General features: G+C 42.9%; 1 protein-coding gene across 2 annotated transcripts in view; it reads left to right on the top strand.

Moving 5' to 3' along the window:
* The window catches only part of SHTN1 (shootin 1), an 86486-nt gene that overhangs the window by 12536 nt on the left and 53811 nt on the right, over window positions 1-20139 (top strand). For both annotated transcript variants that reach the window (XM_084903743.1, XM_084903742.1), the window contains exons 2-4: window positions 1727-1779; window positions 10720-10780; window positions 17032-17126. In XM_084903743.1, coding sequence (XP_084759869.1) covers window positions 1727-1779; window positions 10720-10780; window positions 17032-17126 — 209 coding nt within the window. The remainder of the gene's footprint in view (window positions 1-1726; window positions 1780-10719; window positions 10781-17031; window positions 17127-20139) is intronic.

Here is a 20139-nt window from a genome sequence, read left to right as displayed (position 1 = left end):
TTATAAAAAAAAAAGTGTGGGAGGAAAGGAGGGCTTTTAGTGATTTTTCAGAACCAAGAACAGTTCAGGTCGTACTCATGGGTTTGTGTGCGTGTGGTGGAGGCTGAGGAGGAGCTGGTGTGGGAGAGCTGCATTCTGTGGTCAATCAAATCTTTCCTGTTGGAATGGAGTTATTTTTAAAATGGCTATATCTTTACATGTATCCATTCAGCTGTCTTATGGGCTAGTTTTCCAGGATTCTTTCTGGTGTGTGGCTTTAATTCTTATTTAGATGGTCATGGGATGCTAATAAAACTTCTGGATCTTGGTGGTAGGATCCTATAAATGTCTGTTCATTTGAATTGGATTGTCAGATGTTGGTCCTACCACCATGGTAGCTATTCTAAACTCTTTGTATCTCCTTTGGAAGAAACAAAACATGCACTTTCCCCTGTGAGTTGTCTGTTTCAGTGGTTAGAATCAGACACTTCTAGAATTAATGACCGGAGAGATGTCTGGGATGTTCTTGAAGCTCTGATTTCAGATTTTTTATTTTTATCTTTAGGTGATTCATAGAAATAGAAAATTCTATTTATCTTCTTTTTTTTTTTTTAAAGAAAAACTTTTTGTATATAAATCCAATTACATTTTTATAAAGTGAAGGTATAAAATTCCAATCGGATGATTTCCTGGCATGTGTTAGCAGTCAAGGTGCTGGGCTGGGCATGGGCAGCAGTTCTGTGAGGCCTACCTAAGGCACTGTGCTCCGTCATCAACCCCAGGTCCTTCTCTTTCTTCCAGTCACAATGCTCTGACTGTAGCATCATCAGCTGTGAGTGTATCTAAAAATGGTGCTTTGGCCCAGCCGGTGTGACTCAATGGTTGAGCATGGACCCATGAACCAAGAGGTCACTGGTTCGACTCCCAGTCAGGGCATATGCCTGAGTTGTAGGCTCAGTCCCCAGTAGGTGGCGTGCAAGAGGCAGCAGGTCGAAGTCTCTCATTCATGTTTCTGTCTTTATCTCTCTCCCTTCCTCTATCAATAAAAACATTTATTTAAAAAATAAAAATCATGCTTTGACTAAAAGATGAGTGTGGGGGATTCAGATTATTTTTTCTGGCAATAGAGGGTTATGAGTTGAAACTGCTGTTTTCCTCCTCTATGTAGTTGGGAATATTTCTAAGCAATTCACACGTTTTTCCCACCCGGGGACATGTATCTGGCTGGTGTGCGGGGCCTGGGGAGGAGGACCTCACAGTGCCTGAAAGCGGTTGTTCTGAGCTGACTGCTCAGAGCAGGAGCGGCGTTGCTCTGTGGATGCTACAGCAGATGTGTGACCGGGCGTGGGACGTGTAAGCCGACCGTATTTTCTGGCGGCTGATTAAAAACCAAACCCGATCACAGCACCACCAACTAATGGTGCTGAAAGGAACGTCAGGGACCACCCGCCTGCCAGGACCCAGTCTGGGTACCAGAGAGAAGTGACTTGTCAGAGGCCACCTGTGGCTCCCAGGTCTGTCTCCCTGATGACCTGGGGAGAACCGGAATTTGGCGTGGCGGGCTCTCCTCCGCTACGGTCTCTTTTCCTTCTTTCCTCTTAGAAGCAGAAGCCCTTCTGTGGCCTCTTCTGCACCAAACCTAGTAAATAGGCAAGCTCAGGTAGTTGGGGGGGTGTCCCAGGTTTTCCTACAGTAAACTTTTGGCAGGTTATATAACGTTGCTTTCCCTTTTCTTTTTTCCTTTTAGCAATCGGCGAATATGAAGACCTCCGAGCAGAGAACGAGAAAACAAAGGAGAAGGTTTGTACTCCGCCCTTTCCTTCCTCTCTCCATGTGTGAAAGCCTGGATGGCATGGTGCATTGTTCTGCACCAATTTCAGTTGCGAATGCGAATGGAGTGGGTTGTTTTTTGTTTTTTGTTTTTTTTTTCTTTTTCTTTTCTCCTGCATGTGTGGCTCAAGCTTATATCAACTCTGGGCTCCAGATGGTGAAGAATAGCAGGCCCGCCACAGTGGGCGCTGCGCGGGGAGATTAACTACCCAGCTAAATGCAGCCAGGCACCGGGCCAAGCAACGCGGGCCCCCAAGAACTGTGCTTTCCCCCAGCAGTCAGACTGGGGATGCTGGCGATGGAATCGGAGGCCTGACACATGTACCTTCGGGGTTCAGACGTACTAGATTCTGGAGGGAGCTGTGCGGAGTGAATCATGGGGTGGTTAGCCCAAATGCCTCCATAAACTTTGCATCTGCTTAACTTCCTCTAAGGATGTAAATAATATACTGGAAATTGGGAAATACCCAATTTGAAGATGGGGAAGCCTGGTGATGAGTTTCAGGGACCCTGGAAGTTTTATTTTTAGACTGTTAAGTAATGGAACTTACTCACATTTACAAGCGTCTTGCCATGTTGACTCTGAACGTGTTGATTGAAAATTCGTGAGTGCGTGTGTGTGTGTGTGTGCGTGTGTGTGTGTGTGTGTGTGTGTGTGTGTGTTCGTTCCCTGGAAATTTAAGGAGGGGACAAATGGAAGGGAAGGCTAATTTTTTAAAAAAAGTAGAAGGACTGAATAGATAATGGACAGTAGGCGAGAACAGAACCGCCCATTCTTGTTTGTAGACATGAATGAAATTTGCTTTTCCTTGGATGTCTCCCCCATGGATGTCCCCGGCCCTAAGAGGGGAAAAGCAAAACCAGGCAGAAGGGTTCATTCAGGAGAACTCTTTGACGTAACCTAGAAGCTGTGAGAGGGGAAGCAGACAAGTGTCTTTAGAGGCTGGAAAAGGAAGGACCTAGAAGAAAATGAACAGCGGAGAGGAAGAATGCACTTCTTGTTGTGTCTTCTTCTTTCATTCTCGTTTCCTCATAGCCAGCCGTAGCATTGTCCTAACAAATAGATGTCCCGTAAGCTCCCGAGTTGGTGGTGATGGTAGTTGTTGAACTGAGAGCCACTTTCTGCAGGGAGGGTGTAACGGAATCATCCGTGATGTGAGTGGAATCACAGGGGAAATGCATTTGGTAAAAGAAAGCTTATAAATGATCTTAGCCCATCAACCGTTTTCACGTTTCTCTGCACAGAGAATGGTCTAATACTTTTGTCACGTCTGTATGCATTATTGACCTGCTTCTGTTCTAATTCTTTGAAAATAACTATTAACAGAAACGGGAAGAAAGGAAGCGAAAGCGGCGTGGAATGCTGTGTGCCTGGGTAGAACAAAAACAGAGTGGTTTTAAGTTCGCCCGCACTCTGTTTATCTTCTGTGAAAAGACTAGCAGGCTTATTACTGAAGATTTCCCCCTCAAAAGGGGGGCTGCGTTACAAAGGAGGGCAACCTATAATAAAAGCCTTTTCTGCAGCACAGAATGAGTAAAAGCAGCTGTGGTTCCGGGCGTGGTAAGCGGAGGGCACCATTTTCTCTGGCCACGCACTGGCGTGTGCCTGGCGGCGTGATCTTTGTCTCCTCCGCGTCAGCGGGTGTGCGTGGCCGTTCTTGCCTCATGGCCCCCACCCAGAGTTCCGGGAATCAATCAAGGACAGGAATCTAAAGTAAGACTCCATGTGCCATAGTTAATGTGTGGTGGGGACATTTTGCACTAGTGGAAGGGACCCCCAAAATAAATGGCAAGCTATTTCTCCCTTCTACAGGTCCACGTTAAGTTTGCCTGTCTTTGTTCATTAACCTTATCCCTGGGAAGAGACAGTGGGTATGATTCTTTTGGGTGATATATATATATATATATATATATATATATATATATATATATACACACACACACACACACACACACACTCACACACATACACTCACACACACATACACGCACGCACGCACCCATGCACACATACATTTTAAAAGAGAGTGAAAGGGAGGGGAAGAGACAGAGAGAAACATTGATGTGAGAGAGACACATCCATTGGTTGCCTCCCGCATGCGCCCCGACCAGGGTCAGGTATCAAGCTTGCAATTGAGGTATGTGCCTCTGACCGGAATTGAACCCGGGACTCTTCCTTCCACAGGCCAGTGCTCTATCCACTGAGCCAAACTGGCTAGGGTGCGTAAGAATTTTTTAGGCTTTGTTTGGCATCTCCTCTGTTGAGAGGAGTGGTAGGACATGGATTTCCTTAAAAGGCTGTGTTCATTACTAAGTCACCAAGGGATCACGTGCTCTCCTTTATCTCCCTTACTGATGCTTCAAACAGCCCTGGGCCAGCTCCACTTCCGGGAGAACGGGACCTCGGGGTCCAGCAGGCTCTAGACTCAAATGTGGGTCTTCCAACCTCCCATTCCCTGTGAAGCAGGCGAACTGACGGGAGCTAATGGACGTTCCCACGAAGGCTCGGTCTTATTCACAATTCTTCATTGTTAGCTCGTGAACTCTCCACACATGGTCAGACTCGGGGATTTCCTGGATCCTTTGTCTATCCATTTGTTGAGTTTCTGATCAATCAGTAAAATCCACGAGTGTGGGTGTGTGCATACAGTTTCCGACATCCTGCATTCCTGACATGCCTGCCTCCCAAGGATAAGAGTTGGAGATTTTGGGAGGGTGGGCCAAGGTTGTCATGACCTTTTCTCCCTCTCTCTCCCTCTCTCTCTCTCTCTCTCTCTCTCTCTCTCTCTCTCTCTCTCTCGCACGTGCGCACTCTTTTTTTTTAAAATTAAATATATCTTTTATTTTTATTTTTATTTTTATTTTTTTTACAGAGAGGAGGGGAGAGGAATAGAGAGTTAGAAACATCGATGAGAAGCATCGATCAGCTGCTTCCTGCACTCCCCCTACTGGGGATGTGCCCGCAACCAAGGTACATGCCCTTGACTGGAATCGAACCTGAGACCCTTCAGTCTGCAGGCTGATGCTTTATCCACTGAGCCAAACCAGTCAGGGCAGTTTTCCCTTTTTAAGAAGAATGTAATGATGGTCATTTGGTGGTTTTTATCAGTGTCTTTGAAGGTGGAATGGGAATCTTTTTGAGTTGATAAGGAAAGCTTTTTGAAGGGAAAGCTTTCTGTCGAATGGCTTCTGAGTACGGGGGTAATAAAATGCCCATGCCAGTCCCAGCCTGCGTAAAAACCACTCTACCGAGGGGCACAGGCAAGTTGGCAAATAACTGTAAGAAACTGCAATGATAGCAGTGAACACCTAGGGTGTGGGGGTGGATGGGAAAAGGACAAAAACACAGGTTTCTACTTAGAGCCATGTGAGAAGCTCTTCGCAGCTCCTCATGTGTGGCTTACATGCCACTTAGTGTTTTTAAAGTCTTCTCTAATTCTCTTAGGAGCAGAATTAATTGTTTGCTTCTTTGTAATAAAACATCTGAGTATTTCTTATGTACTTACCACATTTGATCAACACACGTTCATTATTATCAAAACATCTCGGGTATACGTAGTATGGGTTGGATTAAAATGTGAAAACTTCAGGTTTTAAATTTAAAAAAATTTAAAATTTAAAATTTCTAACATCAAAATAAGTGGAGATTTTGGAAAGGGTTCTACTTTCTGTTATTTTTTCCTCCCCTAGTTTCGAAAGAACGTTATCAACAGCATGTTAAAAAGCAAGGAAGCCTATCCTATTGAAGTCAGCAACCCAAATTGTTTTGTGGGTGTTCTTTTTTTTGGGGGGGGGGGTCTGGGAAAAGAGAGAACTAGTTATTTTGGAATCAACCAAGTCAAATGTCTTACTTTGCCTGTGAAGCAATCTCCAAGTCAAATGTTCGTCATGCTTCTTCAATGGAAGGGCATTCTCTGATGACTCACTCAGGATCCTTGTCATCACCGTTCGGGGGTTTTCCTACGCGGGGGCGGCAGAGGCTCCTGAGCGTGAGTGGCGTCGCTGTCAGCTGTCTGAGGCTGGGGGTGTGCGTGGAGCGGCATAGGAAGAAGGAAACCTGTGCAGCAGAAGAATGCCTTCCAACAGAACGTGTTTGTGTTGAATATTAGGAACTGAGATGGAGTTTTGAAACAAATACATATTTATGTGGCTGATTAGACGTCGTTTGGCTGGGCTGCTGTCACCGGGCACCGGCCATTCTGTCCGCTCGCCGGGGACACGGCGTGAAGGGGGAAGGAGGCAGACCCTGCCCGAGATTTGCGTTTCGAGCAGCCAGGGAGACAATACCGTCTGCATCTCTGCTTGGTTGTCTGTGGTCAAAGTTCCTTCCTGTCGTGTACATTTCATTTCTTTTATTTTTTAAATCAATCAAGAAGCCACTTTTCAAGAGCAAGATACACACCCATTATGCTAACTGTTCATGCATAATACATCCACATGCATGCAGTTTCTTTAGAGCAGAGTGGCAAGTGGTCCTGCCAGAGAGAAAGTAATTACTTAGCAGTTGGAAAGTGAAAATGAGTCTCTTATTAACAGCAATCTATCCAGAAACAAAGAGCAGGGATCTCCGGGCGGATGACATGTGCGCCCCTCGGACACACAATCCCCAGAATATGGAGAGGGCTCCCGAGGCAGCTCTCAGGCGGCCATGACTTTATTGCCTCTGGAAACGGGAGGGGGGAAAAACGTTGAATTGGAAGAAAGAACACCAGCAAAGGAGAGAGACACGGAAAGGAAGTCCATCCTAGTGGGAATGATTTAACTCCATGGTCGGCAAACTGCGGCTCGCGAGCCACAGGCGGCTCTTTGGCCCCTTGAGTGTGGCTCTTTCACAAAATACCACGGCGTGGGCGAGTCTATTTTGAAGAAGTGGCTTTAGAAGAAGTTGTAAGTTTGAAAAATGTGGCTCTCCAAAGAAATCTCAATCGTTGTGCTGTTGATATTTGGCTCTGTGGACTAACGAGTTTGCCCACCACTACTCTGGTCCATTCACCGCTGCAGAAAGGGCTGCATAACGTTATCTCGTTTGCTCAAAGCAACCGGTGCTGGTGCTGCTGGTTTCCCCCCAGCCCCGGGCTGCAGAGCATCACGGGACACCGTAATTAAGCGACGTGGGCCTACGAACATCTGTTGCTATTGCAAAGTCTTCATGAGCAATTCTCAGACAAAAAGGAAGCCATTTCTACAAATGGTGCAGCTGCAGGAACGGGGGAGCGGCAGGGGCAGGGTGGGTGAGGGGTCCCTGTTGGACATAAAGATGAAACATTTCGTCCCCAAAGGCCCACAGCCCTTGCTGGCTTCTCTCTGTGGGGAGCCACGAGAGCGAGGTTACAAGATATTTGTGTGGGTTCACCTGAAATGACGAAATAAGTGGGTGTTTGGATTTCTGCCGAGCGAATGGGCCTGTCGCTCCTGGTTTGCTCAGCTCTGGGTGAGAATAAGCTGCATTCGCAGCATATGTAGATCCCTCCCCCTCCACTCCGCCCCCCCCCCACCACCACACACACACCCCTTTCAGTAATCATAGCAGATGGTGAATTCTGTGGCTGCCAGTTCTGTCCTAATGTGGTTGTAGAAAATAGAAAGCCAGGCCACACGAAGCCCCCTGAGAGAACACAGCTGGGGTGGGGGACAGCTTCTGAATCTGCCGGTGCAGACCCGGGGGTTTGTGCCCAGGCGGGTTCCTCGCTCTACTATAGACACGGGTCACTCGCAGGTCGGAATACGACTGTGGGGTTGAGACCTGTTACTAAGCAAAGCCGTCTGCTGCACCTTACGAGCAGAGAGCACGGCATAAAGCCTTCCTTGCGGGGCATTGGTGTAAGCCTACCTAGAGTTGCCATGTGTTGCTAAGGACCCGTGAGATGGAGCCACAACCCAGGTATGTGCCCTGACTGGGAACCAAACTGTAAATGGTAGCTGCATTGGTGGTTTGTGTGTGATGTCAGTTGGTGACTTTTTTTTATTTTATTAATATGTTTTTATTGATTTCAGAGAGGAAGGGAGAAGGAGAGAGAGAAACATTAGTGATGAGAATCATTGATTGGCTGCCTCCTGCACGCCCCCTATTGGGGATCAAGCCCACAACCCGGGTACGTGCCCTGACTGGGAATCAAACCATGACTTCCCCGTTCATAAGTTGACACTCAACCCATGAGCCGGGCAGTGTTTAGAATTTTAAACATAAACACACATACACACAACAACAACAACAACAACAACAACAAATGTAGTAAGTTTGTTAGGTTGGAACTAGAAACTATATTAGATAAAATTTTTTTCCCTCCACAAGAAAACCTAATGAAAGGTAGTATCCCCTTGCCTGTGGTTTCATTTTTTTAGGGTTCAGTTACCCTCGGTCAACCACGGTCTGAGAATAGTAAATGGGAAAGTTCAGAAATAAACGGTTTGTAAGTTCTAAATTGCGTGCCGTTCTGAGGAGGACAATAAACTCTTCCGACGTCCCGTTCCATCCCGCCTGGGAGTGAGTCATCCCTTGGTCCAGCTAGCCATGCTGGGCGTGCTGCCCACACGGGAGTGCTTAGTGGCCCTCTCAGTTATCAGATTGGTTATCAGAGATTTCGAGAGATTGAGAAAGAGAGAGGGGGTCGGGGGAGATACACCACATTAATATAACTTTTACTATATATATAGTTATAATTGTCCTATTTTATTATTATTGTTAATCTCTTACTGCGCCTAACTTATTAATTAAACGTTACCTTCGGTATCTATGTATAGGAGAAAACATAGCATATATAGGGTACGCTACTATCCACAGTTTGAGGCATCTACTGGGGGGTCTTGGTATGTGTCCCCCACGGATAAGGGGGACCACAGTATGCCTTCTCCTTTAAGATAAGCATGCAGTGAACAGCTTTGCTAATTTAGCTCTGTGTACTGGTTTCGTGTACTCTAGTCAGAGTGGGTTTACCCAGTGGGTTTTTTTAAGTTTGTTTTCTTGAGAGACTAAAGAGGAAAACTGAATTGTTTGCTTCTCAACTTTATTTTTATTTTGAAAATATTTTAAAAGTGCTGAAAAGGGAAGAGAATAATACAACAGATATGCAAATACAGAATTAAATTATTTTTGTTGAAATTAAAAAATAAAGAATGCTGCAGATACAATTTTTGAATAGCATCTCTGTTTCCCAACCGGAGTCTCCTTCCCCTCCCTATCTTTTCATAAATTTTGTCTATTTCTTCCATTTTATGTTTTTGTACTTTTATATATGCTATATGTATCATGAAATACACACACACACACACACACACACACACATTCATCTTCACTGCGTATTTCACAGTGTAGTATATGAGTATACCATGATTTATTGTTGCTATAAATGCTCGGCATGTTTGTATATATCATCTCGTACACATTACTAGAGATTCCATGAATAGAGCCCTGGAGTAGAACTGCTGAGTCATACATGGGGTGTGTGCATTTTCAGTTTAGTTTATTTCCAAAGTAGTTATGCCTGGTGACACTCCCACTAGCAGTATGTGAGTTTCCAGCTCCTGGCATTAGACTTTTTCAGTTTTTGCCAGTCTGTTAGATGAGATTATCTCACGATTTTCATTTGATTTTTCACATTGTCAGTGGCATCATTATTTTTTTGCCATAGAAATTTGAAATATCCAAGGCATGAAATCCTAATATACACTGAGTGGCTGGATTATTATGATCTCTGAACACATAATAATATGGCCACTCAGTGTGTGTGTGTGTGAGTGTGTGTGTGTGTGTGTGTGTGTGTTCAGCCTGGCCAGGAGGAGGGGACATGGGCAGTTGGCAGGCCTGCCTGCTGGTCGAACTCCTGGTCGAGGGGATAATTTGCATATTAGCCTTTTATTATATAGGATATGCATTGAGTGGCCAGATTATTATGCCTTCAGAGATCATAATAATATGGCCACTCAGTGTATTTATCTGGCATAGTAGGATTAAAATATAATATAAAGTTGTGTTTTATTCAAATAGTCCTCTTATTAACGTAATCCACAAAATTAAAATGTTAATGCTCACTCTAATAGCTAACCTCACTTTTTAAAGTTTTAGACTGGAGAAAAATCTTCCTAAAAGTATTATACTTGCCCGTTTTGTGAAATTCAGGGTAAAGTGAATTTAGTCCGCATAATGAATATTAGGCTTAAAAAAAAAATTCATTTATACCTTCATGGCCTGTTAAAGTATTAAATACTTGTTTCTATATCAGATATCCTGAAAGGTCCTCATGCTTCAGTAGTTTTTTGGGTGTGTGTTGTATTTTTTTCCTTTTATGGTCTTACCTCCCAAAGATTTTTCAATGAGTCCTCCCACCTTTTAAAAGGAAAAATTTGTTGATGTAAATGACATGCTTATTGTGGAATATTCTATCTTCTTTCCTTTTACATGCTGCCTGCGATTTAGAACTCTAAGGACACAAGGATGGTTTTTCCTTGAGCGAGAGAGTGCTCAGGGCAGCGGTTTATCTCCATGTGGTGGTCACTTCCTGTAGGGGTCACTCCCCTTTGTGTGCCGCTGTTCTGGATATTTGAAACCCTCCAGTTTCAGGGAACCTGACCTGTGGGGGAGTGGGGTGCCCCCTGGATTTGCAAAGTATTAATACCTACTTAAGAGGCACAACTCTTCTCTTAAAGAGTGAATGTATTTCCACCAAAGGATGTTAAATTGGTCTGCTACTCAGCTGATCAGAAGCATAAGGTGAGTCATTATCTTAGAAGGCCCGAGAAAGTAGGCCCAGGCTGGTTGAGCAGTTCAAATCCTGTGAGACCATTCGTGCTTTTTAAAAGGTTTTTAATTTTTTGTTTTCTTTTCACAAAGTTGCTATTGTTTATAAGTTTGCTCTTTCTTGTCTTTCCAGACTTACAATCCAAATTCACTCTTACCGTCTTTTCTCATTTCAGTGTGACAAAATCAGGCAAGAACGAGACGAAGCTGTTAGAAAACTGGAGGAATTTGAGAAGAGTACGTAAGCATTTCAGTGGAGTTGTCACAACACACAGCGCTGTGTTTGGGGCTCACGTGGGTAGACATGTCCCCTGTGTTTAGTGACTGATGCCTTGGGTATCCAAGAAATCAAGAATTGTCTTCCCATTTGCCCCCTTCATGCCCTGGCATTACTGTGATTCTTAAAGAAATGGGATGAATATTAATATTTTATGAGTGTGTTATCATAAAAGACAGTTTGTGCTTATTGTAAAAAATGTGACTGCATGCTCAGAACAGTTCAAGGAGAACAAGAATTCCTTGTCATCTAGACTTCTTGAGAAAAGCCGATGTTAGTATTTCGCAGTTTCTCTTTCCTGGCCTTTTATCTGTGTAATATGTGTCTCTCCCAGGAATACAGTCATACTTTGCCTTTAGCTTTGCAGCCAACACTATATTAGGGTCATCTCTGCACACCAGGAGAAATGTATTATTAGTTTTAATTGTTGCCCATAGTGTTCTGTTATATGATAGTACCATAATTTATTTAAATGTTTCTTCCGTGGTAGATGGATTCTATCTGGTTTTTAGCTGTTATAAATACTGCCGTGACAAGTATTCTTATACATACATCTTCACACGATTAGTTCCTTAGGGTATAAAGAAGCAATCCTAGATTCACTGAACGTTAAGGTTTGAAAGTTAGAAACAGGCCTCTCCCCAAGGAAGGTCCTTCTCCCACGGAAGTTGTAATACTTATTTCTAAGTGTTTGCCATGTCAATTTTTATGGGATATAAATGTGGTTTAGCACTTTATCCCCTGAGATAAAACCTATGTGAGGACACTCAGAAAGACCACAAGGAAACGTGTCCTGGGAACAGGGCCGGACCTGAGCAGGGAACGTGACCCCACGTCACCCCTGGCAACAGGGCCTTCCTCCACTGCCCTGCAGATGCTGCGTCCGCGGGCTCTTTGGTTATATCACCTCGTTCGCTTGGTCACTTACGGAAGAAAACACTATTCTCCTTGAAGGTAGAACGGCTAGGAAAGTGCAGCCTCGCAGTTGCATGGCAATAGCCGGTTTACTGCAAGCGTCTGCTGGAGCGAAGAAAAGCCATGGGGAATGGTTGGTGTGACCTGTCGTGGAGGCCCGTGTGCTGTGACAGAAACCACTCCTGCGTGTGCATGTATGAATTACAGTTGCGTGAGATTTTCTCTCGCCTTCCCCCCATCCCCCTGTGCAGGAGAAACTAGATGCCCTCACGCTTGTGCTGATACCCAGTCACATCCACATTATACCATTGACCTTGTGACCAGTTAAGGGGCTGCATTAACTATGGGCCGTAGGTGGGCGCACTGTGTGCAGTGGGAAGTTCTCGTGGGACTTTTTAGTGGGGACCAAGAAAACTTTACATATTTTTTAGAAAATTGAGTCTGAAGTTCATTACTTAAAAAAAAAAAAAAAAAAAAAAAAAAAAAAACTTTAATTTAGTTTTACAGAGAGAGGAAGGGAGAGGGGAAACATCGATCAGCTGCCTCCTGTGTGCCCCCACCAGGGATTGAGCCTGCAATCCCTGCATGTGCCCTGACCAGGAGTCAAACTGGCAACCTCTACTCTCCCTGGCTTAGCCTGCTTTTCCCCACTGGTTTGGGCCATACAGGGGCAGGCAAAAGTAGGTTTATAGTTGTTGGTATGGAAAAATGACACGGCAGGTCGTGATCATTACAATAGCTTTATTAACTCAAAAGAATGGTCTTTGCAATTATGATCCCACTGTTGCCCACCCCGCATTTCCGTGCTGTTCTTGGCCCTCCACCAGCTCTTCCTGTGCATTTTTCCTGTATTTCTGCACGATAATACCACTACCTAGCAAAGCCGTGTTTCCTAGAAAGACAGGCTCCTGTAAAAGTAGAAGTAAAGACAGCGCTTTCGTGAACTCAGGCCACCACCGGAGACCCTTTGCCCAGGTGTAGGGCACACCAGTTTTCCCATACCGGGCGGTTTCCATGGCTGTTTTCTTATTACAATGGAAACCTTCCCACGTAATCCGATGCTGTGGATGGACTTCCGGTACGTTCACCACGCACACCTCACAGACATCCTGGCGTCTAGATATTGTTGAGAGGTGGCTGGATGGAGAGGTGCTTAGCTCAGGAAGCAGCCTCCTCGGTGGTGTCACCTTCAAATATGACAGGTTAGAAGGGAACATAGAAAATCGGAGTCCCCTGGAAATAGGTTTGGTTGGGTTTTAGCAATTGGACCTCTGTCCTTGGGGGTTTGTTACTTCACTTCTCTGGGCCTCGGTGCTCTCAGATATAAATTTGCTGTGACAATACCTTCCTCCCAGGAAGGTCATGAGGATTCATGAGAGAATCCATGAGAGAATCCATGTAAAGGGTTTAGCACAAGGCTGGATACAGAGTTGGTTCAACTGGTGATGGTGGTTGTTACCCCAAGCCATTCTCCATGGCGGAGAACATTTCTGTAAAAGGGTATTCACAGGTGAACTTAGGCCTGACATATTTTCCCAGTCCTAGAAACACGCACAAACATGGTAACATGATAACATGAACATAGCTGTGCGCTAAGTGCAAGAGAGTTAGACAGGAGCAAAAAAAAAAATCTCTGCTCTAGTACTCACAGTTAGTAAAAGACAAACACAAGTTTTTAAAAGACCCAGTTCCTCTACACCAGTGGTCGGCAAACTCATTAGTCAACAGAGCCAAATATCAACAGTACAATGATTGAAATTTCTTTTGAGAGCCACATTTTTTAAACTTAAACTATATAGGTAGGTCCGTTGTTATTAACTTAATTAGGGTTCTCCTAAGCTGGCCTTTGCTAAAAACTCAAGGGGCCAAAGGGCCCCTTGTGGCTCGTGAGCTGCAGTTTGCCGACCACTGCCCCACACTGTCATGTATTCTTTAATGCTAAGTGTGCAGGCATGTTTTGGGGTCGTGGAAGAGGAGAGACAAACTTTGCTAATTCAACTCAACTTGAGAGAAGCAATAAATGATGTATTTTTAGGTCACACTTCCGAGTTCTCAGAGTCATTCAAAAAACTTTTATTATGGAAAATTTCAAGTTTATACAAAAGTGAGGAATAGTATCATGAACTACCGTGTACCCAACATGTTTATCAACTCATGGCCAATCTTCTTTCTTCTATACATCCACTCACCCACGCTCACTGACCTCAGATTATTTTGAAACTAAGTCCAGTCGTCATATTTTATCTGTAACTATTTCAGTAAGCATTTCCAAAATGCTAGGATTTTTAAAACGTAGTTGCACGAATAGGGTCATTTTATTTTAAAGCTCATTCTTTTTGTTTTTTTAAGCCTTCATGTCATTCAAATTATAGGTGGTTTAGGTGCAGTGGTCATGGATTGTGGATATTGTGAGACAAGCCTGATTTTAGAACCTTAGGCAAATCATTAAATGAACAATTAAAGGGTTTTAAAATGTTTATCCTCATATAGGTGCAAATACATATGTATATTAAAAAAAGTTTTGTGTCATGTGACGTGACATGTGGTTTTGGAAACAGGGTCATACTTCTTAAAGGTATAAATGCTCTTTGGAATATGTTCCTCTCTTTTGAATCTAGGAAATTGCTAAGCAGGGTTCTCTGATACCAGTTTAGCACTGGGACAATTTTTTACACTAAAAATTGAAGCACCATTTTTTATTTGTGCTGTTCCCTCTTAAAGGAAGAAGTAAAAACCCTACATGTGACGGAGTATTCCATAGCAGAATTGGAGAAAATGTGGGCTAGTGCTACCTCGCGAAGTTTATCAAGTTAAATCACAGGGAAGCTTTTTACAAAATGTTTGGAAAATACGTGTTGTTATTTCTTTCTTTGCTAGGCCTAAACCTTGTGACTGTGGAATAATTTTTTCTTACTCTTCCCAGGAGCAAGAATGTTATTGAATAAAAAGCCGAATTCCTATGAAACATGCAGAGTGTTTATGTTTTTGTTATGATAGTGGAAATACCAGATTGTGGCAGAAGATGTCAAGTAGTTAAGGCTAAAAATTCAAAGTCATATTTGATGTTTGTAAAAAAAAAAAAAAAATTGTATAGGTTTCTTTTCTCTTTCCTCTGCATTTTTTGAAGAACCTACCTTGTAAATATAGTGATAAAGTGCCAGGAATATTAGGATTTTAAGGAAATAATAGAGCCCATTATTTAAACTACAATATAAAAGGCAATTATATTGATGAAGAGCTACACGGGCTTTGTGTGTGTGAATAAACTTGGTCTGTGTTCAGCTTCTATTTGTTCTCCTGGCATAAACACATATTGTGTGTGATTCCAGTTTAATGGGGACCCGTTTGTATGCCAAGCAGCTGCATTTTAGGACCTATTGCGTGATTTCATAGCTCTCTGAAAATTGGTTCTATTCAGAACAAGAGATAGAAGAGGAGGAGGGGGTGGCGTGGAGGGGGGGGAGTGTGTGTGTGGGGGGGCCGGCCTCCACACACAATCATTTCTTTTCAATTGGAGCCAGAAAGGTTGATGACAACATGACCATTGTGTTATAATGATAAGACCACTAAGGCATCTGTACCTCTCATCAAGGCTTTCACACAACAGCAGATACAATTTAATTCACTGCTCTGTCAGCAGTGCTGATACCATTATGCCGTCTGTCTCCACAGTTATAATCACTGTCGCCGGAGAAATGCGGCTGAAATGATCTTGAGCAGTCAAAGAAACTCTCAATTAAGGCTGCCACTTCCAATGTGTCAGATTGTGTCTTATGCACTCGGTACCATTTTCACTTCCAATCCTGTTTATTTACAATGCCTTACCAGTAATTACGCTTAACGTGTCATTTCGTGAGGGGAGCCCCTGCCAGGCCGATTGTTGGGTGCCGCCGTACCCTGGAGTGGGAGTTTCTCGAAGTCAATGCCATCAGCAGCTTTTAGGGCCTGATGGGATGCGGTAGTAATGTTGATAATGCAAGGATCGTGCTCATCAAGTCATAATTAGATGCCACTCAAATGTGCCACTTGTAATAACAGTGTTGATTCATGTTTTTTCTCGCTGACTGCAACTACTAATTAGTTAAGTGGTTTTTGGTTGGCCTGCATTTGCTTCAGATTATTATTACCCCCCGGAAAAAATGTCAAGGTTAGAGATGTTTCTGGCCATTTAGGGCTGCTTTATGAATTTGAATATTAACATAATAAGAACTTTGGACAGACTTAGGGAGTAATACATATTTTTTTTTTTTAAATTCGGAGAGAAAAATTTTTTTTCTCCCCTGAGTTTAATCATCATAATTACAGGTTAATGAAGCTTAAATGAAGCAAAAGTAATCTCTCTTTGTGTTACGTGAGCCCAGGGCTTCACGCCTAACTTTGTTGGGTTTCTCGTTTGGGTATCCTTCATTTTTCTTTTGTGAAGCCAGACACACGTCAGTAAGTTTACCTGTCTGTGTAGTTAAGTAAGTTTGAGATTCTGAGCATTTTCTTTTAGCTAGGAAGGTGGGTGGAAGGAATTGGCATTCTTCTTACTTGTTCTTCAAAGTAAAAGTCAAGTTCTAGGTTACTTTGTACCTTTAAACGTCAAAGTATATAAACCAGCTACCAAAAAATAAGAAGAAAAAATCTGAAAAGGACTATTTTTCAAGCAGTGTTAAAATAACAAAAATTTATTTTTTTTCAGTCTTTCTGACAGTCTGGGATGCAACTCATTAGCATCTGTTTTCATTATTATATAGTACAAAAATCTTGTTGCTGTATACTTCTCTGCCCTGGAGTTTATGAAATAATAGTGAATCCCATTGGGTCACTAATAAAGACTGTAGCAAAACTCAACTTAGCTAAACTGCCACATTATTATTACAGATATGGGATCAACTCAAGATGTAAGTTTTAAAATTTTCTCTTTAGCTAATTTTCCTTATTAGGTCCAACTGTATGTCCTGCTAAGAAAAAGAAGTCACAGTTTGTCACTATTTATGTGGACCTTTTGCTTAAATTGGCGGTTGCATACACAGCTACAGTGAAAATAGACACTTAAAAATAATCTTAAATAGCTTTCTTACAATGTGCCTGTAGCAATAAAAGTTCTTTGTTGTGTTCTTTTTTTCCTTTCTGCATTCAAATATCAGCTCCGATTTAACTAGGGCGGCATCTTAAACACTTTCCCTCACCATCCCTAAAGGTCTGGCCAGCGAAAGAATTGAAGTATTCTTGATCATGGGGCAAGATGCGTGGGCTTCTGGAATAGCTGACTAATCTCTGAATGCTGAGACTTTTCCCCCCTCATTCCTAGTCTCTCACATGGTGATAGAGGAAGTGAATTGTATGCAGAACCATCTCGAAATAGAGAAGACTTGTCGAGAGAGCGCTGAAGCCCTGGCAACTAAGGTGAGACTCCTGATGAACGAAACGTGACCTGAGCCTTTCCATGTCTGCTGGCTTTTCTATACAGCGGCTTCTGTGTGTGTGTGTGTGTGTTTTTTGTGTATGTGTGTGTTGTTTTTCTTTTTCAGTTTTTCAGTCTGTCATCTCCACTGTGGATGAGGAAAGTGTTGTAAGGTCTCAGAATCCTGGAATATGATTATGTAAATATCTGTGTTCATTACCTCCCCCGCCCCCCCATCACCTTCTTCTAAAGTATTTCTTTTCATCTGACTGAAATTCTACAAACCTGTGTATCTAATTTGTATGCATTAACAGTATGCTTGCTAGAGGTATTTGCTGAGGTTCTTTTTATTGGAAAAGGTGTGTGTGTGTTGTGTGTTTCAGCATTTGTGCTTTTTGCCCACAAGAAGTAGCCCGGAGTAATCTGTTGAACTGGACTTCCCGAATGTCTATGCATTCGGTTAAAATGCTCACCACATTTCAGACTAGGCCGGGGTGACATAAAAGAGCAGTGAGTGTTCCGTGTTGGACCCCGAAGAAAAAGTCAGCCCCCAGCCTGGCATTTCAGGTGATTGTTTGTGAAAGCAAAGCGAGGGCATGCGGAAGGTGACCCCAGGGCTCTGCTGATTGCTTCTAGCTGATGAATTTACCAAGTGTGTAATTTTCTATATTCTGCCTCATCAAAAGTACATTATTATTAAAGAATGTTTTCATCTCTGTCTTATGTGTGTTGGGTTGCGTAAAAGGCATCTGAACCATTTCATCAGAAAATGGACTGCAGTAATTTTCACCCAAATTTCATTAGTAATGCCGTCTGTGAGTCTTCCCTCCCCCCCATCACCTTCCTCTAAAGTATGTCTTTTCATGTGACTGAAATGGTACACATCTATGTATCTATGTGTCTGTCTAACGTGTATGCATTAACAGGATGCTTGCTAGAGGTATTTGCTTAATTGTTTGCATAATGACACTACATTAGAATTCATAAGATATGCAGTCGGAACCTAACTAAGAATATAAATATGTGTGTGTAGCTTCTCTTCTGCTATTTGTCTGAAGAACACACAGCATTATAGGCCATCGCTTTATACACTGATAACATGGGTGCTCTCATATGATCTCCACTCTCCTGCCCATCACTGGGGTTCACTGGTCCATAATACTGAGTGGACTCTCTCTTCCTTTTCTGTATTTCTTCTTTTGAAACAAGCAGGGAAAATATATGGGGAGCATACTAAATGCTCTAAGGATGGTCTCTGTATTTTCTCTTGTTATTAACTAGTGTCCCTGTCACAATAGAACACCCAAATGGAGAACAGCGACCGCCTCTCAGGACTGGGGGAGTTCATGGAAATCAGTGGTTTGGGAGGCGGTAGACACAGGTGTTATTCCTGGTTATGTCATTTTAGGCATGTGTGACTCTGGGTCAGTTAATCGTGTTTCCCATACTGCTGTCTCGTCTTAAATGACAGGATGGACTAGAGTTAGTACTGGAATGAGCATGGGGTAGACCAGTGATCGGCAAACTCATTAGTCAACAGAGCCAAATATCAACAGTACAACAACTGAATTTTCTTTTGAGAGCCAAATTTTTTAAACTTAAACTATATGGGTAGGTACATTGTTATTAACTTAATTAGGGTACTTCTAAGCTTGCCTTTGCTAAAAACTCAAGGGGCCATGGAGCCGCATGTGGCTCTCGAGCCTCAGTTTGCTGACTACTGGGGTAGACTATTCTTTTTTTCACTATGCACTTGATCCATTTAATAATTTAAAAAATTATTTTTATCTCCTCCCCCCCACCTTTTTAATTTAACAGGCGACTTTTAACAAGAGAATCCACCTCCCTGAGCTATAGTTACCTTTTCCTAAGTGTCAGGATAGAACAGGGTTGATTTCTTTAAGAGTACAGCAGCGGTTTGCGACCCACAAGCTGAGAACCGCTAGCAGGGTCGCCTAAGACCATTGGAAAAACACAGATATTTACATTGGGATTCATAACAGTAGCAAAATTGCAGTTATGAAGTAGCAACGACAATAATTGTATGGTTGGGAGTCACCACAACATGAGGAGCTGTATCAAAGGGTCGCGGCATTAGGAAGGTTGAGAACCACTGCTGTAGAGTTAGGTATGCTGTAGCGTTCATGGTTCAAAGACCACCCCCACCTCAAACAGCGTTGACTTGAATTTTCCATTTTAAGGAAGAGGGGTTGGGAAATCACGGGCCTCCTGATCCTCTGATGTAATCTGGGGAGCTAGGAGCCGGAGCTGTGGGCTGGGGCTGGGGAATGAAGGCTGTGTCTGAGTCCCTGAATAGATCTCTCCAGGCTTCCCAGGAAGACTCTATGGGGCATTCAAAGCCATTTCCAGGAGATTCTTCCTGATTCCCCAGAGAGGAAGCACTACTTGAGATATATTTAGATTTATTTTATTGGGGAGGAATCAGATCTCCCAGATTGGAATGGGCTGGGCTTTCTGGGAGGTTCCCTGAGGGATTCAAATTATGATCATAAAGGAAGGGCCAAAGCTAGACCAAGTACCGGACTAACCATCTTATTCTGGTGTGAGGTACATAGTTGGGAAGGGCGGTATGCTTTCCAATGAATAATGTTTCTGTTTATACCTTTTCAGTGCCAGTTATTCAGAACACGTCTTAATGATTAATAGCTCTTACTAAAGGAAATATGATTGCATTTCTGTCTTACATTTTAACTAGAAAAATCAGTCTTGTCAATACTTTCATGTACTCAAGTAAGAAAAGACTTTTTAGTCTTAAGAAAACATCAGTAACGCCATGTTTTCGTCCTGTGGACTTTGGACCACGGCTACTCTGTGTGTGCATTGAACTAACATTTTATATGCACATAAATACATGAGCTAAAAAGGTAATGATAGTTGCATAACACTAAAAAACAACGTATTTCTACATTAACGAATAACATATCTCAATGAATTAGGATTCCTTTTCTCTGCTATGAGTTTGAACTCTTTTTATGGAGATAATGGGAACCTATC

The sequence above is a fragment of the Pipistrellus hanaki genome (genome assembly GCF_964339955.1).
Source record: "Pipistrellus hanaki genome assembly, chromosome: 14".
Taxonomy (NCBI): Eukaryota; Metazoa; Chordata; class Mammalia; order Chiroptera; family Vespertilionidae; genus Pipistrellus; species Pipistrellus hanaki.
This window is presented reverse-complemented; position numbering and strand designations above follow the sequence as displayed.